We start from the raw sequence: 21330 nt of genomic DNA on the forward strand, positions 1-21330 counted from the left end.
TTGTCAGTTTCTTGAAGGTCAGAAAATTCAGCAGCCATCTTGAAGAGTTGCCTCCAAATGCTTAAGTCGATAACAATCAATAATATTTGTGGACTCCTTATCTATTGCTGGTGGTAACATGTACCCTATCACCGTGACAATCGCACAGGCTTTTAGAAATGATATACATCAACTCACCTTTTTCCAGCAAGATAAGTAGTCATATTATACACAGCAACACACCCCCACTGTTTATAAATGTGCTCTGTAAAGACCCATTAATGCACCTGGTACATATGGTTTTTAACATGGAATTAGTGGTATTCATTAAGACTAGGTCTATAGCCCATACATAAACAACACAAATTGTAAATAAACAATTAAGGCACGCTTCAGGCTTAGGCCAAAGTAATTAAATTCTTTGTTTTGCGTCCAATCTAAATGGGAAAAGGTACGCGTCTAAGCTGCTGAAAAACACACACAAGAAAATGTACACAATGTAATTTGATTGCAGCAAATAAAAAATTGTAACAAAATTTTTAGTTCAGAAAAGCTAAGCGGTTACGTCCTAAACTTTCCTTTTCAAATACACTGTGTTTGTTTTTCATGAAAATCTTAAAAACCTCAGCGGGTGGGGACGCAAAACAAAGAATTTAATTACATTGGCCTTATATTTTGTTGTGCATCCTTCATTTGTGTATCCATGTTTTTAAGGAGACTTGTCGTTTAGTATGTTTACCAGCTGTCACGTTGTAACCAAAAGGTCACAACCTCTTTGAGTAATTCTGAGTTTGACATATTGTGCTTCTGGTGAATGCAGTTATTTCTATGTGACCTCATCTGTGAACTAGGTCAATGGTAAACACCACTGTAATGGAAACATGCAAGGATGTACATGATATACATACACATTCATGACGTAACACATACAGAGAATTTGTTTGTGGCATAAAACACCGCTCTTTGAACTTGCCAACTTGCCATATTTGGGGAAATTAGCGTAGTCTGTCTTATATTGACACAGCTTTTTAGTTTCACTTTAAACTGTAGTTAATAAAATGAATACGAAATATGGCACGTTGACATCATTTATGTGCACAATTGACCCAGATGGCACTGACTACACAGTACTGAGGCTTTGCAGAAAAAACTAAATTATGTGTAACATCAGGTAAGACACTCTGAGCAGAGTATTACTTCAAACAGAAAGATTGTTTACCATTTTTGTATGGTGCTGTCAAGATATTAAGGTGGAGCTGCATGTTGCCAACACATTTTTTTTTCAAGCTATATTTCTCATCAAAGACGACAGGAAATCTCCTCATACCATATATTTTCAAAAAGCAGAGACTCTAAAGTTTAGTATGGTAGCCGTAGTCTACTCGAAAGAGAAAATGGGTGTATTATTGGGGTAAAAAAACAATTTTGGTATTAATGATAAAAATTAATTTAAGTAAAAAACTTGACGCTATTTTCTGAAAGGTATATTTTACTTGAAAGAAGAGTATATGTAGAAAAAAAAACGACTGTTTTATTTTGCATTATCTATCCCATCCTAAAATGGCAAGGGTTGAAAGACTGACACTCAAAAAAGCGATATAAAAATGCCTGTTATTCAAAAAGTAGGAACTGTATTGCCAAACAAAATATTCGTTTTGTTGTAGGCATTTAAAGAACATAATATGAAAATTTCGGAAAATTTGACCCAGCCAGAGTGGAGTTAAATTCTTTGAAAATTTTGAAATTGGGAGGACAAATAAGGCAGGAAATCGGGTGATTTGCATACATTTGCATAAATTAAGGCTTCTTTATCAAGCAACATGTGACTGCTTGACAAGCTAATAGGTGAATCCAACAAATTTTTTCATCTTGGGTTGACAAATTAAATAAAATTGAATGAATATTTGCAAAAAGGTGATTTTTGAGCAAAAGACGCTATGTTGGGTGCAGCGCCCCCTTAAATGTGATAAGATTGGCATAGGAGTGCAAACAAAACGTGTTTGTGTGATCAGAGCAACAAGTGAGGGTAAACCAGTTTTCTTCGCTATCATTGATCATGTCATGTCCAGATAATATGCAATGATAAAATACAGAGTATTAGGAAGACGTGGTCGTTGGCCACTTTTAGACATAGGCTTGACTTTTCCCATAGATTCATCGTTTGCATAAGTCAGATAAAAGGGAAACAGTGGTCATTTTTTCTGAATAACTGCATGTTATGGTCATATGCATGATGAAATAGTTGTCAGAAAATATTTCAACATGAGTAATACACAACTTGGGCCAAAGTAATTAAATTCTTTGTTTTGCGTCCAATCTAAATGGAAAAGGTACGCGTCTAAGCTGCTGAAAAAACACACCTAAGAAAATTAACAAAATGTAATTTGATTGCAGCAAATAAAAAATTGTAACAAAATTTTAGTTCAGAAAAGCTAAGCGGCCATGTCCTAAAATTTCCTATTCAAATAAACTCTGTATGTTTTCATGAAAACCTTAAAAACCTAAGTGGGTAGGAACGCAAAACAAAGAATTTAATTACTTTGGCCTTATTATCAATTTTGACCATACTGATGTACCATTAGGTATGTGATATCGTCGGAAGGCAGTTGAATGCTTATCATTTGATGATATTCATGTAAGAAAACCTGTTTAATCTTGCAAATATAAGCTATAACATTCGACGAGACAAACGTGTAGCTACATGAACAAAGCTTGCAATTAAATAAATATGACAGTAATTTGCAGCACAACAGACGATAACATTCGTAACATACCGCTAAATATAGTGAAAAATTGTACACAGTTTTGCAAATAACAGTGTACCATGTGGCCAAAGGGTAGCGCAAACTTGTAAACAAATTTTGCTAGTAGGCAGATATCAGTTGGAACACTAGGTCAAGTACGGATATTATCCAAACATGTAAACCTAGTGATCCTTTTGGTTACTAGGCCCTGTTCTAGAGGGCCTCAGGGTCTGATAATGCATGAAGGGACATTCTCAGCCTACTCATTTCATCTCATATCAGTGTAAACAGAACCAAAACCCGATTCAGAGACTTATGTTGACGTATGTTGAAAGAAATATGTTCTGAAAATAGCTAAACAATAACTATTGCCTCGTTAAGTATACATTGCCATAGCCCTGTTGAATACGTCACTGATGTACCATTTGTATCAGGTGGACCAAAGTAGCTCAACACTACACATTTCGGAGTGTGGTTTGATTCATGACTTATATATCATTGTTTATTGTTTGTATACCAAATATTGTCTCTTTTGGGGGATGATCTGTGAGAAAAGACATGTAACAAATCACACTGAAAATACCTTACTCCGTGAAAATTTTATTGTTCAACAAAACTTCAAAAACACAACACAGTTTTCTGTTTTCATTATTGTTCTTCATGTTGTTAGGTTTTCTAAATTGCAGTCCTTATGCCTGCTACCAACCTTGACTATGAGAATAAAAGCCAAGTTTAATATAAACTAACATTTTGATGTAATATTTTTCATGTCATAGTACATAAAAGATCCTGATTCACAATTTAAATGTAACTGTAAACATGTATTTTTGGATGAACTTAATATTAATCAGAGGAAATTATTTTTAAAACCACATAGGCTGCGAAATTAACTACACCCGTCCTGCTTCTGTAAACATGCAATTATTTCAAACTCTGTCGCCTCGACGACTTGCACAATCAAATAAGACTTTGAGTATTTTACCAGAATACAATGTGCTCATTATGTAGACACCTTGAAAATAGTTTAACCATAAAAGTCTCCGGCCAGATCGATTGAAATATATCAGCTGTAAATCGAGAATCTAATATATTATCACAGAGTATGGAAAACAAGTGAAGGGTCAAAGTTCAAAGTTTGTCAGCGTAACCAACTAACTCCAAGCTATACTTTCAATCAGAAATCTACCTGCAAAAAGAAACACATTTACATTTCTAAATTATCAGATTTTGTGGGGAAAACGCAAGTAGTTTTCTAATATGGATGTTAAAATATTCAAACTCTGTCACTTCACTAGGGATAATGATATCGTACAGCGATATGGTCGCAATTCTCGCAACCTCAACTAGCTTTTGTCTTGTGCTGGGGTGGGAGAGGTGCAAGCTAAATGATATTGAAGCGCACTGTGGGTAAAAGGTCAACTTCCCACCACAGAAACAGTTTGAGATGGTGATCTAATAATTACTTTTAACATAAAAGTAATCGTCGTCATGGCTAAAAGTTCTGGTTGATAGTGAAACTTACGTAAACTCATTCATCTTTTCATCTTTTTGGATATTACTTGCATTAAGGTATAACCTAAAAACTTGTCTTTTGCCCCTGTATTCTTGTGTAATGCACCTGGACAAATCTGCATCGAACTCCTGAGACCTCAGAACTCCTCATGACTCACTTAAGCAACAAAATCGTATTTAAGTTACAAAGAATTGTTTTAAAATTCCTTTTTGTTGACTCTCCTTTCCCATTCATTTGAGCATGTTTATATAGAGCGTGTTTCTCTGATTATTAGATTATCGGCGATAATTGAAGTCTTTGATAGGTTAATAGTTTGTATTAAAGGTATACTGTCACCTGTTCAAATTTTGCCATAGTTACTATGGAAAGAGAAAATCTAACCAATCACAGATTTTAAGCTGGTGGCCGCTTTTTAAAAATAGCGCCCTCGCATGGCATTTTCAATACAAAGGAACGCCCCTTTGACCATATATAGGCATATTTAGATTACAGGTGACTGTATACCTTTAAAGGGCAATACGGAGTCAAAGATACAAATTATTGTATGCAATTATTTCCACATGAATGTAAATAACTAACAGTGGGAAACGTAATTTCTTTGCTGTCAATTTTCAAATACTTCTTGTATATTGTAGTGGCATATTCAGCAAATTTTTGAAGTTCCTTTCTATTTTACACTACTTTCTCAATAGTTGATGCAAATTTGTTGCCAATCTGCTGAGAACTGGTTACAAAGTGTTTCACTTCGATTTGATGGCAACATTAAGTATGTGGCCGAATGCAAAAGTTGGGATAGCTCCCACTTTAAAAGTTACTATTCTTGTAAATTTCCAGCATTCCTGGTATCACATGAGTATGATGTGCTTGTGGTACATCACCAAGTCAACTAGAACAAAACCTTTTCGATTATTTTGAGCGACACCTACACGTGCAGGAATTACAGTATAACAGTTGCTAAAGAACATTTCTTCGTTTCTCTGAATTGTTGCCTTGAAACTGTCTGGCATAATGCTTATAAGTTAAAGTCGACCCATTTCTCAATGCTTCAGCATTAACATTTATATTACTGTAAATGCCAGAGTATTTCTGTAATTTCCAATGTAATGTATGTCAATATACCATCGACATTTTAAAGAGAGCATACGCCATGTTAGTTTATAAACTGAACCCATATGTTCCCTTCAATCATTGAATTAAAATATTTACACTGTTCATTGTACAAAACACCCTTACTTTGAAAGATTTGAACACAAAGGAATAATGCATCAAGAATGAGAAATGAAGGAACAACCTGTGCACAGTAATTTGCCACAGGTATGCAAATATCAATTCATTTCGTATATAAACACTGTATCTCAATTTCAAACGCATTCCATATTCGTTGGACTTACTTTCAACATGCATGGGCGAGATATTTCCCATCACTGTAGCATTAGATTCACTGAGTGAAAACTTTGAGGCAGTCATTGCCCCAATCTGCCACGACAATGTCCATGTCTTCTGTCACTGCTAGACCCTGAGGTTGTTTTAAGTCATCTTCTGGCTGATCAATGCGACAGATAAATTTACCGCTTTTATCAAATTTCTGTACACTACTATTACCCTCATCACTAACATATAAAGAACCTTCTTTATCAAATGCTATTCCTCTTGGCCCATTAAGCTTGCCATCACTAATATCAAAACTTCCAAATGAATACATCAAATGACCATCTGGGTTGTATACCTGGATACAACAATTGTTGAAATCGGAAACAAACACATTTCCATTATTGTCTACTGTCAAGTAATTAGGCCCTTTAGAATGCCCTAATTTTGTGATAAGATTACCGAAAGACTTAACATACTGAAAGTCATGAGTGTATTTCTTGATGCAGTGACCTCTTTCATCTGTGTCTTCCACTGACCACTCCCAGTCACTGATGTACACACTTCCGTCCACTGGACTGATAGCCACGGATCCAGGGTTCTTGACCTCTTCCCCAAAGCATTTGATCAATGAACCATTCTCATCACTTACGACTACTTGTTTGTTTTTCCCATCTGTCATGACGTACTCATCTTTTGTGGAGATTGTGACATCAATTGGAAAGAAAACCTCGGGAAATTCTGTGAAAGTGAAACTAGATTTGAAATTCCCGTTCTTATCTGTGATTTGTACTCTGTTGTTTGCAGAGTCAGCTGTGACAAAATCACCATGTTTGGTAATGGTAATACCATTTGGAGAACGAAACTGACCTTCTGCGGGTCCTTCATTCCCAATGCTTTTCACTGAACCCTTTACAATGACAAGTGGGGCTTGTTTGTGAACCTTGCCACGGACAGGTTTCAGCTCACTTTCTTCTTTAAATACGTGTAGGTTTGTGAGACTTTGACATCTGCGAGCAGGCTTCATCAAATCTTTGTTTGTCACTGCTGATGGAAGAGGCATCAATGCAGGTTTATGTCCCTTGACCCCAAAGGCTTTCACTGGCTCTTTCTTTATTATGTTTGCTTTTGGGTTTTGGCATGTAGTTACGACAATTTTCTTCATTTCTGGCACAATAACTGTTTTATCTTTAGATTCTGACTGTCTGGCATGCAATACTCGTTGACCTTTAAGTCTATCTTGTGTTTGAGGAAGAGCACTCTTCTTTCGCTCACGGCTTGGACTTCGCCCTCTATTTTTTAAGTAATCTTGATTGCGAGGAAACATTTTTTGAGATGATTTGTTGGCAGGACTGACATTTCTCTTCAGACCATCGTTCTCTGATTTTGCTGTTTTCCTCATATCCTGTTTTTCACAGAGATGTGGTGTATCCTCTTTGCCAATGGTATTGTTAACATCAGTGCAGCTTGGACTAATGGGTGTCTTTGTGTCCATTTTGTCAGTTGCAGGTTGGACATCACCATTGCTTAAGTCTATACTACTCGGTGTTTGATCATGTGGCCTGGCCGAATTGAATTTTAGATACCCAAGGATTCCCATGTCCCCTTTCTCCTCAACAGGGTGGAATTCAACGCTCTGAGATACTTTATGTACATTCATTTTCATAGAAACAAGCTTATTCATGTGACATATCGTCTCCTCCCTGATAGACAAGACTTGGGCTGGTGTTCCAAGATCAATCAATATTTCTATGTAACCAAAATGTCGTGATATGCTTTTATGTTTTTGCTCCAAGTCATCTATTTGCATTTCAATTTGCTTTCCAATTTTCTCACATCCAGTTTTGAGCTGTTCTATGAGTTGCTCTTCCTCTGTTTTGACCTTCTGAATGACGTCAGCTGTTTTCTTTCTCACTCTCTGTTCTACGTCCTTGCATGACGATATCATTGTCTCTCTTGCTATCTTTGCCTCTGAAGCGTATTTCTGGATGGCCCTTTCTTTCTGCTTCGCTTGATTCAACAAATCTTTCATCTGACTCTTGTATTGTGCAGCTGTCGCCTCCAGATCTCTGAGTAGATGTTGACCACTGTAATGTTTAAGAACGGTGCATTCTGTACACACCACAGCATTGCAAGTTTCACAAAAGAATTTAACAACATTATCAGGATGCAAATTGCAGTAGACATGATGTCGAAGTAACGAGCTCGATGGTGTGGCTTCTCTGTATTCCTGCAGCGTGATAACATCATGGGCTTTCATAAGCTTCTTATGTGGCTTGGTGCAAAACGTACAGAAATACAGACTACACTCCATGCACCAATGCGTTGCCTCGTTTTCCTCACATCCATTACAAAGTACTGCCTGGGACTTATCTGTGAACCATTCTCTGGAGTAAAATTTTGCCAGGGAGTCTAGGAAGAAGTTAGCTTTCATTTCAGTAACTCCTCCATCAGGCAGTTGGTATGATGTGCTACACGTAGGACAGTTAATAAGTTTATCTTTTGTCGACACCAGCGTCGTCAGACATAGCTCACAGAACGAGTGATTGCAGTGCAACACTTTGGGTTTCGTGAAAAACTTCTGGCAGATGGCACAAGAAAGAATATCCTTGTGTAGCTCACGGAGAAGCTGTTCAGCTTCAGAGACATTTTGCAGAGCAGCAGCCATCTCGAACAGTTGCCTCCAAATGTTACAGAATGCAATCAATAATTTACAGACTCCCTATTTACCGTGCGCTTGCAATAACCAATATCCTTGTCAGCACAATTGTCCATGTTTGAATAAATGGCACCTACCAACTGATTGATTTCCCAGCCAGATAACTCATCAAATTCAGCAATACAATGCCAATCTCTAGAAATATGCTTAGTAATGACACATTACTGTGTATTGCCTTGTACCAGAAATATTCCTTCAGTCACTAGGTCAAAAGTTCATACATAAACATTACTAATTAATATAAAAGCAAATATGCCATTTACGAACCGGGGGGGGGGGGGGTATGATCTTCATGCTCATCTTTTGTAGTAATTCTTCTTTTGTTTATCCATGTTGTCAAGGTGAATTGTTGTGAAGCATGTTTTCCTGACGTATGTAAGTAGTGCAGAGTGCATGACCTTCCTGGATGACTGCGAGTTAAAAATATTTCAACAAGAAAATCTATCTGCTGTATTTGTTTCATTTTGAATCCTGTGAATCCTTTCAGGTTGGGTACTCAGGGGCGTTTTACTAATGACAGTTGTTCTTATAAAGTCACAGAAATATAACACACACCTGAGATGCGAATAAATGTCAGTAGTTGCATTAAGATGAGCATGTAGTCTTATATCACACAGATGCATGTGTTAGTTTCACTTTGAACACCATTTACATATTTGTGAAGAATAAAATATTGTATATTATCATCATTCAGGGGCTTTGTACCGATGACCATTGTCCTTATAAAGTCACATAAATATAACAAACACCTGAGACGTGAATTAATCTCAACCCAGTTGTTGTAGAATTATGATGAGCATATTGTCTTATACCACACAGGCTTATTGTAGCTTTCGTTTGAACACCATATTACATATTCATAAAGAATAAAATATTGAATGTTATCATATTTCACGTTTGCTAGGAACCCTTGCGACACTGCAAATATTGATATCGTATAGAAATCCTGTTTTTTATAACAAATGTTAGGACATTCAGAGCAGAGATCGAAAGATAATTTGTTTGCCGTGTTTTTATGCGTTCAAATCATAAATTGTGATGAGAATTTCATGATCACGTCAACTAAAACATTTAGAGTAACAGATAAAAGTAGTTATTGATTATATGTCCAGACGACGTGTTTAGACACCAATTCAGAAAGTAAATATCAACAACACATTACCATGGTGATCTGATCATGGCCCATTTCATGGCAGATGCTAATTAATTTATTCGCTCATTTCATTGTATATACAGAAGAACTAAATAGGTGAACATGCAACCCAAAATTTATAGTTTTGTTTGCTTGTGTAAATCTACTGACGTTTTAGTTCCTTAAAGCGCAGGATAAATGGAAAGAGTGGTCATTTTCCTGCATAGCTATATGATGAAGGGTCATATACAATATCAACGTTTTGGTAGATGTTACCACCTGTCATTGTTTAGCAAAATATCCTCAAGATTATAGAGATAGCATTCATGAATTGACCAAGCAGAGTGGTTACTTCTCAATCTGATAGGAAACTTTATGGAGATAAATTTTCTTTGCTGCATTTGTTTAAACAGCAACTTCTCTATTCCTTTGATTAAAAAAAATAATTATGCAGTTTTAGACAAGCTTTCGGCCTGACTGTTTCATACGTGAAACAATTTCTTTGCATTCATTCAAAACGTTTAGGGAAAACAACTTGGAGACATGTAGCAATATCATAAAGTTGGTAAAGTTTTCTGTACAGAAAGAAGAATTGTTGACTAGGTACAAAGCAATTAACATGCAAATGATATTTAATTATAGACAATGCCAGGTATAGTACCTTGTTAGGCAAGGGTCAGACATCTTGAGTAAGTGTACACACGCCATGATGTTAGTCATTTATTTGAATGTCATTTTACATTTTAATATAGTTTCATCAAATTCAGCAATACAGTGCCAATCTCTAGAAATATGCCTAGTAATGACACATTACTGTGTATTTCCTTGTACCAGAAATATTCCTTCAGTCACTAGGTCAAAAGTTCATACATAAAAATACTAAAAACAAATATACCATTTACGAACCGGAAGTGTAGTATCTTTATGATCTTTTGTAGCAGTTCTTCTTTTGTTTATCCATGTTTTCAATGTAAATTGTTGTGGAGCATGACTTCCGGGCGTCTCTCAGTGGTGCAGAGTGCATGACCTTTCTGGGTGACTGCGAGTTAAAAATATTGCAACCAGAAAATCTGCCAGTATTTGTTTAATTTTGAATCCTGTGAATCCTTTCAGTTGGGGTGCTCAGAGGCGCTGTACCAATGACAGTTGTTCTTATAAAGTCACAGAAATATAACACACACCTGAGATGAGAATAAATGTCAGTAGTTGCATTAAGATGAGCATGTAGTCTGATATCACACAGATGCATGTGTTAGTTTCACTTTGAACACCATTTACATATTTGTGAAGAATAAAATATTGTATATTATCATCATTCAGGGGCTTTGTACCGATGACCATTGTCCTTATAAAGTCACATAAATATAACAAACACCTGAGACGTGAATTAATCTCAACTCAGTAGTTGCAGAATTATGATGAGCATGTTTTCTTTCATCACACAGGTTTATTGAAGTTTAACCTTCACTTTGAACGCCATTTGCATATTCGTAAAGAGTAAAATATTGCATGTTATCATCATTCATGTGTGCTGGAAACCTATGTGACACTGCAAATATGGATACGGTATAGAAATCCTGTTTTGTGTAGCAAATGTTAGGACATTCAGAGCAGTGATCGAAAAGTAATTTCAAACCGAAAAATGATTTTTTTGCTTTTTCTGTATGTTTTCAAATCATTAATTGTGATGAGAATGTCATGATCACGTCAACTAAAACGTTAAGAGTAACAGATCAGAGTAAAGTAGTTGTCTTTGCCATTATATTACTTTATTGATGACATGTCTAGACGACAAGTAAATATAAACCACACAGTACTACGGTGATCTGATCATGGCCAATTTCATGGCAGATTCTAATAAATTTTGCCAGTCATTTCATTGTGTTTAGAGAAGAACTAAATATGTGAACATGCAACCCAAAATTTATTGTTTTGTTTGCATGTGTCGTTTTACTGAGTTATTAGCTCCTTAAAGCGCAGGATAAATGAAAACAGTGATCATTTTCCTGCATAGCTATATGATGAAGGGTCATATACAATATCAACGTTTTGGTAGATATTACCAACCGTCAGTGTTTAGCAAAATATCCTCAAGGTTATAGAGATAGCATGCATGAATTGACCAAGTAGAGTGGTTACTTCTCAATCTGATAGGAAACTTTATGGAGATAAATTTTCTTTGCTGCATTTGTTTAAACAACAACGTCTCTATGCCTTTGGTTAAAAAAATAAAGTATGCGGTTTTAGACAAGCTTTCGATCTGACTGTTTGAAATGTGATAACATTTCTTTGCATTCATTTAACACGTTTAGTGAAACAACCTGGAGGCATTTAGCAATATCATAAAGTTGTTAAAGTTTTCTGTACAGAAAGATAAACAGGAACAAAACGCAAATGATATTTAATTATAGACAATGCCAGGTATAGTACCTTGTTAGGCAAGGGTCAGACATCTTGAGTAAGTGTACACACGCCATGATGTTAGTCATTTATTTGAATGTCATTTTACATTTTTATATAGTTTCATCAAATTCAGCAATACAGTGCCAATCTCTAGAAATATGCTTATTAATGACACATTACTGTGTATTGCCTTGTACCAGAAATATTCCTCCAGTCACTAGGTCAAAAGTTCATACATAAACATTACTAAAAACAAATATACCATTTACGAACCGGGGATATTATCTTCATGCAGATCTTTTGTTTATCCATGTTGTCAAGATGAATTGCTGTGCAACATGTTTTCCTGACGTCTCATAGTAGTGCAGAGTGCATGACCTTTCATGGGTGACTGCGAGTTAAAAATACAGCTACAAGAAAATCTGCTGTATTTGTTTCATTTTGAATCCTGTGAATCCTTTAAGTTGGGATGGTCAGGGGCGTTGTACTAGCGGCAGTTGTTCTTATAAAGTCACCGAAATCTAACACACACACCTGAGATGCGAATAAATTCAGTAGTTACAGAATGATGAGCATGTAGTCTTATATCACACAGATGCATGTGTTAGTTTCACTGTGAACATTATTGACATATTCGTAAAAAATCAAATATTGTATATTACTCTTGTGTGCTAGGTACACATGCGACACTGCAAATATGGATTCAGTATAGAAATCCTGCTTTGTGTTGCAAAAAGTAAAAATAAATAGAAAATAAAGAAAATAACTATGTGGTTCTTGACAAGCTTTCGACCTAGCTCTTTGCAATGTTAAAAAATATCTTCGCATTCATTCAAAGCGTTTAGTGAAAACAACTTGGAGGCATGTAGCAATATCATAAAGTTGGTAAAGTTTTGCGTACAGAAAGAAGAATTTTTGACTAGGTAAAAAGCAACTAGCATCTAACTAACAGGCAATCCCAGGTATGGTACCTGGTTAGGCAAGGGTCAGATATCTTGAATTAGTTTACAAAATGCTATAATATATTAGTCTGTATCTGAATATTAATTATTTAGATATTTACATATTCATTTAGTTTTGTTTGTGGATAGTTCACTATCCATGCATCGTAATGCTTTGATTCATAAATGAAAACTTGTATTTACCCCATGAGCTTCAAAATTAGCCCTCAAACGTAGTAGACCTAAACAGCATTCTAAAAGTTTGAGAAGTTTGCAGTCTCTACATTGCAAATGTCAGATTCTCTAAGTTTTCTCAAGCGTATAGAGTTTGGCGTTCAGTTGTAAAGTACTTATTGTATATGGTGATCATTTGACCTAACATCCATTTATTTCAATAAGGTAGGTTTAGTCCATTGATTTCTTCACTAGATACCTTCGTCATACTGTTTCTTTGCATACGTTTCAACCAGCCACTGTGCTGCGATCTTTTACTTCACCTTTGTAACAATCCAGATACCAGCTTGCTCCTGTTCTCATACATTGTAGCATGATTTTACTTTCATTACGATTGAAGCTATTGCCAAGGTTCACAATTAGGCATTTTACTGCTTTTCTTGTACGGTAGTACTAGGGCAGTCGATAGTAGTTTGCACGGCAGAAATCAGTCTTGTCGCTAGACCTTTTGCCCCAGATTCCTACCCAGACAAACAAAACACATCTGTAGGGCAGTCTACTGTGGTAAAATACCTGGGTTACTGCATTCTCTTGGCACTCTGACCTAGTTTCTCTGCGTATACAAAGGCAATCACAGGCATTGATAACAGCAATGTCTTAGCTTTATTTCAGTCCTCTTATTGCCAGAAATTTATTACATTAATTACGTAAATTCCTAAAGTTTTTTTTTTGTGGAAATAAGGCCACGTATTCAACAAAACAGAAATGTTCAAAACAAAGAATAGTACTTGATAGACACTGAACCTTTTGAACACAATTTCAGACTTTCTTTTCATTGATTAAGCAAATATCATTGATAAATTTATTATTTAGTCAATTGTCAATGTGTTTCCAGTGTATTTTTCAGTCAGAAGGAATTTTCTCATCTATGTATCAAAGCTTTAATAGACAAGTTAGTATTTCAATCTTTATTTTCTTTTTTGTCAACACTTACCAATCATTAGCAGCAATAGCTTAATAAAAATCTACTGGAATATATTATACAGTGGTTTCAGTAAAATAATCGAATACTATTGAGATTGAAAACAATGAAATGTCCATAACGAAATGTGGATAATTGGTTAAATTGCATTACAAGTGTAATCAAATGCTCAAACCTTAAAGGTAATTATGTTACTGGTAGCAAGCCCTCTTAAAATCAAAACAGTGGCTAAGAAATACAATAATATCCGACTAATCGTACTCCCTCCCTCCCTCCCTCCCTCCCTACCTACCTACCCATTGGACCGTTTTCAATTTATCCACCGAGCAGTACAATGGAATTTCTGGCAACAAATGAGGACGTATCTGCCAAACCACTTCCCACCCCCTCTTTCCCTGCCTACGGATATGGAAAAAATAAATCATGATAATCTTCATGTGGTTAAGAGACTCTGCCATGTACTCTCTTTGACTTCAGCAGCACTTAATGTCTGTGAGTATCAATGACAATGTTCCCTATGCACACTCTCTTGGTATTTCTACATTATGTGCTAAATTATGTTTGCTCACCGTACAGCTTCTAAGCATAATGCATTCGAGCGTCTTAATACTCTTCTCGAATTTCAAGCTTCACAGAAACTCTTCATTCCCTTTGAGGCTCTTTATGTTAACTGAGTGAAAACTTTGAGGCAATCGTAATTCCAATTGCATACAACTACTTCCATGTCATCTGTGATTGCTAAGCCTTGAGGCAGATTCAGCTTATCGTCAGGTTTATCGATGCGACAGATAAAGTTGCCGTTTTTATCAAATTTCTGTACACTACTATTGCCCTCATCACTGACATACAAGTAACCTTCCTCGTCAAACGCCATTCCTTTTGGACCGTTGAACTTGCCATCTTGCTTCAAACCGTAGCTGCCAAATGAATGCCTGAGCTCACCATCTGAGTTGTACACCTGGATACAACTTTGATTAAAATCTGCAACAAACACATCTCCATTAATGTCCACAGCTAAGTAGTGAGGCGCTCTGGAGTCAGATTCTGGTTTCGGGATGAAATCCCCGAATGATTTAACATACTGAAAGTTAGGAGTGTATTTCCTGATGCAGTGACCTTTTTGGTCAGCATCTTCCACTGACCACTCCCAGTCACTGATGTACACACTGCCGTCCACTGGACTGATAGCGATGCGGCCAGGTTTCTTGATCTCTTCTCCAAAGCATTTGATCAACGATCCATTCTCATCACTTACGACTACTTGTTTGTTTTTTCCATCTGTCATTATATACTCATCTTTAGCAGAGATTGCGACATCCAAGGGATAGAAAGGCTCTGGAAACTCAGGGAAAGTGAAAGTGGATTTCATATTCCCATCCCTGTCCGTTATTTGTACTCTGTTGTTAGCTGTGTCAGCAGTGACAAAATCGCCATGTTTGTTGATGGTGATACCGTTCGGAGAACAGAATTGTCCTTCTGTTCCAATGGTCTTCACAGAACCTGTCTTTAAAAGTGGTGTTCCTTCTTTGTGATATTTACCCCTGACACCTTTAACAACATCCACTTTTGCTGCCATTTCTGTCCCCTTTTTAGATTTAGCCTTGGTCTTGCCAAGGTTTTTCTTAGTGGCTGCACCCTCAGGGCTGTGTATTTGATCTGTTGAGCCACGTTGTTGTGAAGGTATTGCTGGATGTCCATTTGTGAGTTTAGGGGGCATCTCCTTAGGTGAAATTGTCGGTTTTGTGTCTCCAGTACCTTCTGTTGTCTTTGCTTTGGTCTTTGGACAATCTGAAAGATCGACATTGTTTAATGAAGAGGTACCACTTGGCAACGCACTGTCTGAAGCTTTGCCATTTGCAGGAGCCTCGTCATTCTTCTGATCACCTGCACCTTGAAAGAAAGCTTCTTTGACATCAGTAATCCCAGAATTCTCCCATTTGTCTCTTCAGCTGGTTGAAATTCAATTATCTCCACCTCAACGTGTGGTTCTGCATCCATGGAAATAAGCCTTTTCAGGTGGTTTGTCGTCTCCTCTGTTGTATTCAGAAGTTGAGCAGGAGTCCCAAGATGCATCAATATTTCAATATAGCCACATTGACTGGATATGTCTCTGTGTTTTAGTTTCACCTTATCTATTTGACCTTCAACTTCCTTTGCTCTTCCCTCATACTCTTCTCTAAGCTCTTCTATCAATTGTTTTTCCTCCCTTCGTATCTCCTCGATGACCTTGGCTGTTTTCTCTTTTACTTTCTCTTCCTCCACTTTGCACTTGGACATGAGTGTTTCTCTAGCTTGGTTTGCCGTGGTTGTTAACTTCTCGGGTGATTGTTTTCTGGCATTGACTTTGCTCAACAGATCTTCCAATTGACTTTTGTACTCGCAGGCTGCCTCCTTCAAATCTTTAAGTATATGCTCTGCGCTGCGATGATTTGTTATGGCGCAGTCTGTGCAGACAACCACTTTACATATCTCACAGAAATATTTCACCACATTTTCAGGATGTAAACTGCAGTAGACTTTTTGCTGAAGGAGCATTGAGGGCTTGCTTTCTCTGCGTTCCTGTAATGTTTTGACCGAATGATCCCTTTTTATGACGTTATGTGGCTTTATGCAGGATTTGCAGAAATATAAACTGCAATCCACACACCAAGTCGCAGCTTCATTCTCTTCACACCCGTTGCAAAGCACTTGATGAGCCTCACCATCAAGGGAATGCTTTGTGCTGTAGAGTTCTACAAGTGAATTGATAAAGAAATCAGCTTTTAATCTAGGCACTCCTCCACTGGGAAGTTGACAGGACGTGTTGCAAATCGGGCAGTCCAGCTTACTTTCCTTCTCCACCAGTTTTGTCAAACATTGCTCACAAAACGAATGATTACATGGTAACACCTTGGCTTTCTGGAACAGCTCCTGGCAGACTGTGCAAGAAAGGCAGTCTCTGTCAAGGTCATTGAGACGCTCGTCAACTTCAGTAAGTTCTGGTAATGCAGCAGCCATGTTTGCATGCAAAAACTGTGAAATACTATGGTTGCACAGTTACAGTGTCATGTGACAGGCTGGACGCATATCAGTGTGAGTCATAAAAACATAGTAGAGCTGGATCTTGTCAAGGCTGTTGCCACAGAACGACCCAGCGGACTGTACCAATACTTTGTAGGGGTGGATGACAGGTGTTAGGGTCTGAGTAAATATGCGTGCTTATTAGGTTTCTGTGTTGGAGGGAGGGACAAAACATGTGGGTAATGTTCATAACAATAACACTTTTTCCGACAAAATGAAAATGGGAAAAAGGATATGTACAGTAATGATATGCAATGCCAATAAATCCGATATCGACAGGGTAAGGTACTTATTGATTTTTGGGATCTAAGAGTGACAGTTAACTACCACAATAACACATTGCAATTCCGGTTTTCCTTGGACTAAAGGTTATCAGAAAATTTAATAATTTCCCAGTGCAGGAAATTTCCAAGCGGGAATTCAGCAAACTTTTAGACTTGTTAGAAGTGAAAGAAAAGAACAAGGAATGGTCACTCCAGAGTTTCGCCAACAAAATGCTGAAACATATACATACAATGAGTGTGACAAATGATATCTGCTATATTTGTCATACTCGGCATTCCTGAGATCAAATATTCATGCAATGTTTTGTTAAAGTTAGGTGCCTACCGATGCGTATCTTGATCCCTAGCAACCAAATCGTCACTAATTTTTCCTTCATAGCAGAACTCTTTTGCCGTGATCCATTCTGTGTCACACGGCAGGAATAAAAAAAATTGAGTTTGGCGAAATTTGTTTAGTAAATACTTTGGGTGACGCTCGTTTGCTTATAAAGACAAGAGTTAGCTGAGTGGTTTAAAGAATAGCTAGCTATAGCAATCAGTATATAGTACCGGTATTTGCAACCATGATATCATAGCCTCACAACATGAATTTGGAATTCATACTAAATGTCTGTGTATTGTGTCTTTTGCTTCATTTCTGGATACCAAAATACTTTTTCATTTTCTAAGATATTCTCTGAACGCATTAATCAGACACAACTTTTTACTGCATTACAACATTCGTTTGTGATGCAATGGCCATGTAGATTTAGTTATTTTATTTCTTTTTAAATTTTACATGTCTCTCTTCTCTAGCTGCACTTATTACACAAACATGTTGTATTTAACAATTTGAATTGAAGCGGAAAACTATGACTATAAACATTGTACTCCTTATTAAGACAACTCCCCAACCTGAGGATTAATTGGTATGCGTCTTGGCGTCGCGTACCTTTAAAAAATGCTAGACAATGCTAATCGTGTGCAAGGTTTTTTTTGTAAAACAAAAAAAGGAAGAGCCATATGCATAATGTATTTGTTTGAAACTTTATGACATAATTTTCAGAATCGTATATTTTTATAGTTATCAAAAACAAGTTGTTGCAGCGTGCCTTCCACTTGGCAGGAGTTTCAGCCTTGAAGACATCTTGCTCTGAAGCAGCATATATGGAATATTCAACTTGCTTTTTTAATGATCAACTATTATGTTTGATGTGATAGATTGTAGTTATGGAAAACTCCTCATGTATATGTCGTAATATTTTGTTGCAATAATACGTTTTATTGTGATTTAAATAGGGCAGATTCGAGGCTGTGTGTGGGATATCGTGGGAACAAGGCTACCCTTGGGTATTCCATTGTTATGTTTGATCCACGAGCGTTCGAAAGCTTTTAACCCCTTTTAGTTGCAAAATAAGTTGGAGATAAAATAGTTCTTTCTGTGAGTAGACAAATCTTATCTTTTCTTTCTGTACTTTACTTTGAAATTATTAGCTACTTCCCTTTAAGCAGTGCATGTTTATCGACCCTTTCGCCCTGATTATCTGTATTAAAGTTTGGTCCAAGTGTATTTGATTGCAGACTTAGTTACAGGGAACTTGGAACATACAAGTTAAGATGACATATGTACCAAACTTTCACCGTCAAAGGAGTAATATATTAAACCTGACAGTACGATCTGCCATTTCCAAAAAAAAATCAAAGCGTTGGTATTTTAGCTGCGTGATTAACAAAAACAGACTTCATAGGACTTTCGGAGGATTCCTACCTCCATGGGAAAACAAAGCCGTATTTCAAAATTTGTCGTTGGTGGCGCCAGTGGACAAGGACAAATCACCAATGTGTTCAGTAAGTTAGGCAGACCGTTTTCACCTTCGACCTAAATAGCAACATGGCGCTTGTTATGAAACATGCCGTCGTCCGAGCTTTGCGTAAGTATTAAATATGAATTTTTTGATAGATTCCGTACTGACCATTTTTGGTTTAATTATTTAGTCGATCAAAATCTACTCATTGTCCTTCAAATAGGAGGAATGCCCGACGCCTCTCATTCGAGCGTTGTATAGAGCAAGTACCGGTGCTCGATGTCTATTGCCCCCGAGCGAGGGTCTTTCTGATGCTTCGCGAAGCCTATCGCTTGTTGTGTCAAAGGGGCTTCGCGAAGCGACGATCTGAATGTCTGTGATTACAAGTGTGCTGGCTCACGGCTTCGGTAGAACAGTCCATCCAGCGCAGGCTTCAGTGCCCAGACAAAAACATCCCATAAAGTGATGGCATATACTGCTGTCATGTGACTTGTACTTAAACCTGAAAGTGTTGTACCGAGTTGAGCTGTTTTTCGAGTTGCTGTAATAATGTGTGGGTGATGGTACGGCACCATTTTACAAGTGGTATAGCCACAAACCGATGACGTCAATGATGTGCGTATTTATGGAAATGAGGTCAAAGGTTACGTTCTAAAAGGGGCGATAAATTATTTTGGGGGTAAGAGTTAGGAATGGGGGCTTGGAAACTTAGGGGGAAATGATTGAAAAGAAGGGTCCCAATTTTTTTACTATCTTCACTCCTTTCCCTCATTTTGTAGTATCCTATTACTCTATCCACGTCTTCTTCAGCCAGCCTGATACCTATGTGGAAGCAACGGTTGATTAATGACAAGGGAGAGAAGTGTTATTTTTTAGTTACGTTTTTTTACACAATAACTATTACTGCCGGGGGTCGAACCCAGCACCTCCAGCATGTGAAGCACTACCTATAACCTGTACTCCACGAGAACAAGTTGCCAGAAAGGGATGCAATGTTTCATTTAAACGTTAGGATGATAATGCTAAGCAGGAACTGATTAATTTATAATGTTCACTTGTGATGATTTGAAAGTCTTTTACACATTTCCCTTCTTTTATTGAATTTATGCCTCTGCATTGATTGCTTTATTGCTTGTCTTTATTTTTGTCTGCATTGTCGTGTTTGGTGTGCAGATTTGTTATTTTTTGAATATTTTTCATATTATTTGTTGTATTTCACAGTTAAAGTATAAAATTGTCACTTGTTTAGGATGTTTTATAAGCTGAAAACTTTGTAGTTGATATTTATTATTGAATTTCGTCATTTGCTGCCTTTTTTAATACGAAAGGTGTGAGTTCCGTTTTTGACAGGATACACTTTGTATTAAATTGGTGTATCACTCAACATGTATGAAATGCGATATTTCATTGCTATTGTAGATGAAAACGTGAACAACAAATCGTTAGATATGCCACGAAAATTACAGTATAGTAATTCCACCGGTCGACGAAGTGAATTAAGGACAGAAGCAAACGAAATTCGCTGCCAATTTGATGATTTAGGGTCCATATACTGTCACTAGCACGAACTTCGTCCGGTTTGTGCATTCCCAGTGTCACACATCAGCGGCAGTAGCCTCCTGAGTTGTAAACTTAGGCGTGATATTAGTTTTTAGACCGTCTGAAAACATTTGGCGTAATATGGTGTTATGTGCAGAGTTGCAATGAATCGATGAAGGGACTGTAAACTTGAAGGACAGAGAATTGAAATATGTTGAACAAGTAAAACCACGCCTTAGCTTTATCGTCGAAGCGCCTCCACCACATGAACTCATTAAGATAAGTTGGAAATAAGTCTGAAGGTGTGAAGCCAATCCAAGTTCGCATGGCATCAGCATCCACATGCCTTCAAAGGTGTTGGTGTGGGCGAAGGTTTTAGGATCCACAAAATGAAACAATGATTAGCAGTGTAAATGAGAGAACTGAGGAGACTTGGACAACGAAGAATAAGCCCCCTACCATTCATCGGAATAATATTGGAACCTGTAGGAACAAATCGATAAAGCATTGGCATTACGTACGCTAGTCAACAGATTTTAAAAAGCAAGCACAAATATCGCTACCAATGACTCCAATCACCAAATGTCTCTCACTGTGTCGACCAAAGCTGTATTTGTATTTCTGAAACTTGAATTCATTAGAGATGATTTTTTGTTTACACCCGTGTATTCATAAATTTCCATAATACAGCCTGGCTAAAATCTATTG

At 37.1% G+C, this 21330-nt stretch overlaps 4 protein-coding genes across 4 annotated transcripts in view; 1 reads left to right on the forward strand and 3 right to left on the reverse strand.

Annotated features, from left to right (window-relative positions):
- Positions 1-5674: 5674 nt before the first annotated feature.
- Positions 5675-8272, reverse strand: LOC139124382 (tripartite motif-containing protein 3-like). The gene has a single exon (XM_070690514.1). It carries the CDS (start codon positions 8270-8272, stop codon positions 5675-5677), a length of 2598 nt encoding a protein of 865 aa, XP_070546615.1.
- A 6344-nt stretch (positions 8273-14616) lies between these two features.
- LOC139124383 (tripartite motif-containing protein 2-like) lies at positions 14617-15672 on the reverse strand. Its single transcript, XM_070690515.1, has one exon. The coding sequence runs from the start codon at positions 15670-15672 to the stop codon at positions 14617-14619; it is 1056 nt and encodes a 351-aa protein (XP_070546616.1).
- Positions 15673-15761: 89 nt separating this feature from the next.
- On the reverse strand, positions 15762-16952 carry LOC139124384 (E3 ubiquitin-protein ligase TRIM56-like). The gene has a single exon (XM_070690516.1). It carries the CDS (start codon positions 16950-16952, stop codon positions 15762-15764), a length of 1191 nt encoding a protein of 396 aa, XP_070546617.1.
- Positions 16953-19115: 2163 nt separating this feature from the next.
- The window catches only part of LOC139124913 (ferrochelatase, mitochondrial-like), a 17857-nt gene continuing 15642 nt past the window's right edge, over positions 19116-21330 (forward strand). The window contains 1 exon segment of the mRNA XM_070691018.1: positions 19116-19209. Coding sequence (XP_070547119.1) covers positions 19170-19209 — 40 coding nt within the window. The 5' untranslated portion in view covers positions 19116-19169.

This window comes from Ptychodera flava (genome assembly GCF_041260155.1).
Source record: "Ptychodera flava strain L36383 chromosome 23 unlocalized genomic scaffold, AS_Pfla_20210202 Scaffold_24__1_contigs__length_23054250_pilon, whole genome shotgun sequence".
In the NCBI taxonomy this organism is placed as follows: domain Eukaryota; kingdom Metazoa; phylum Hemichordata; class Enteropneusta; family Ptychoderidae; genus Ptychodera; species Ptychodera flava.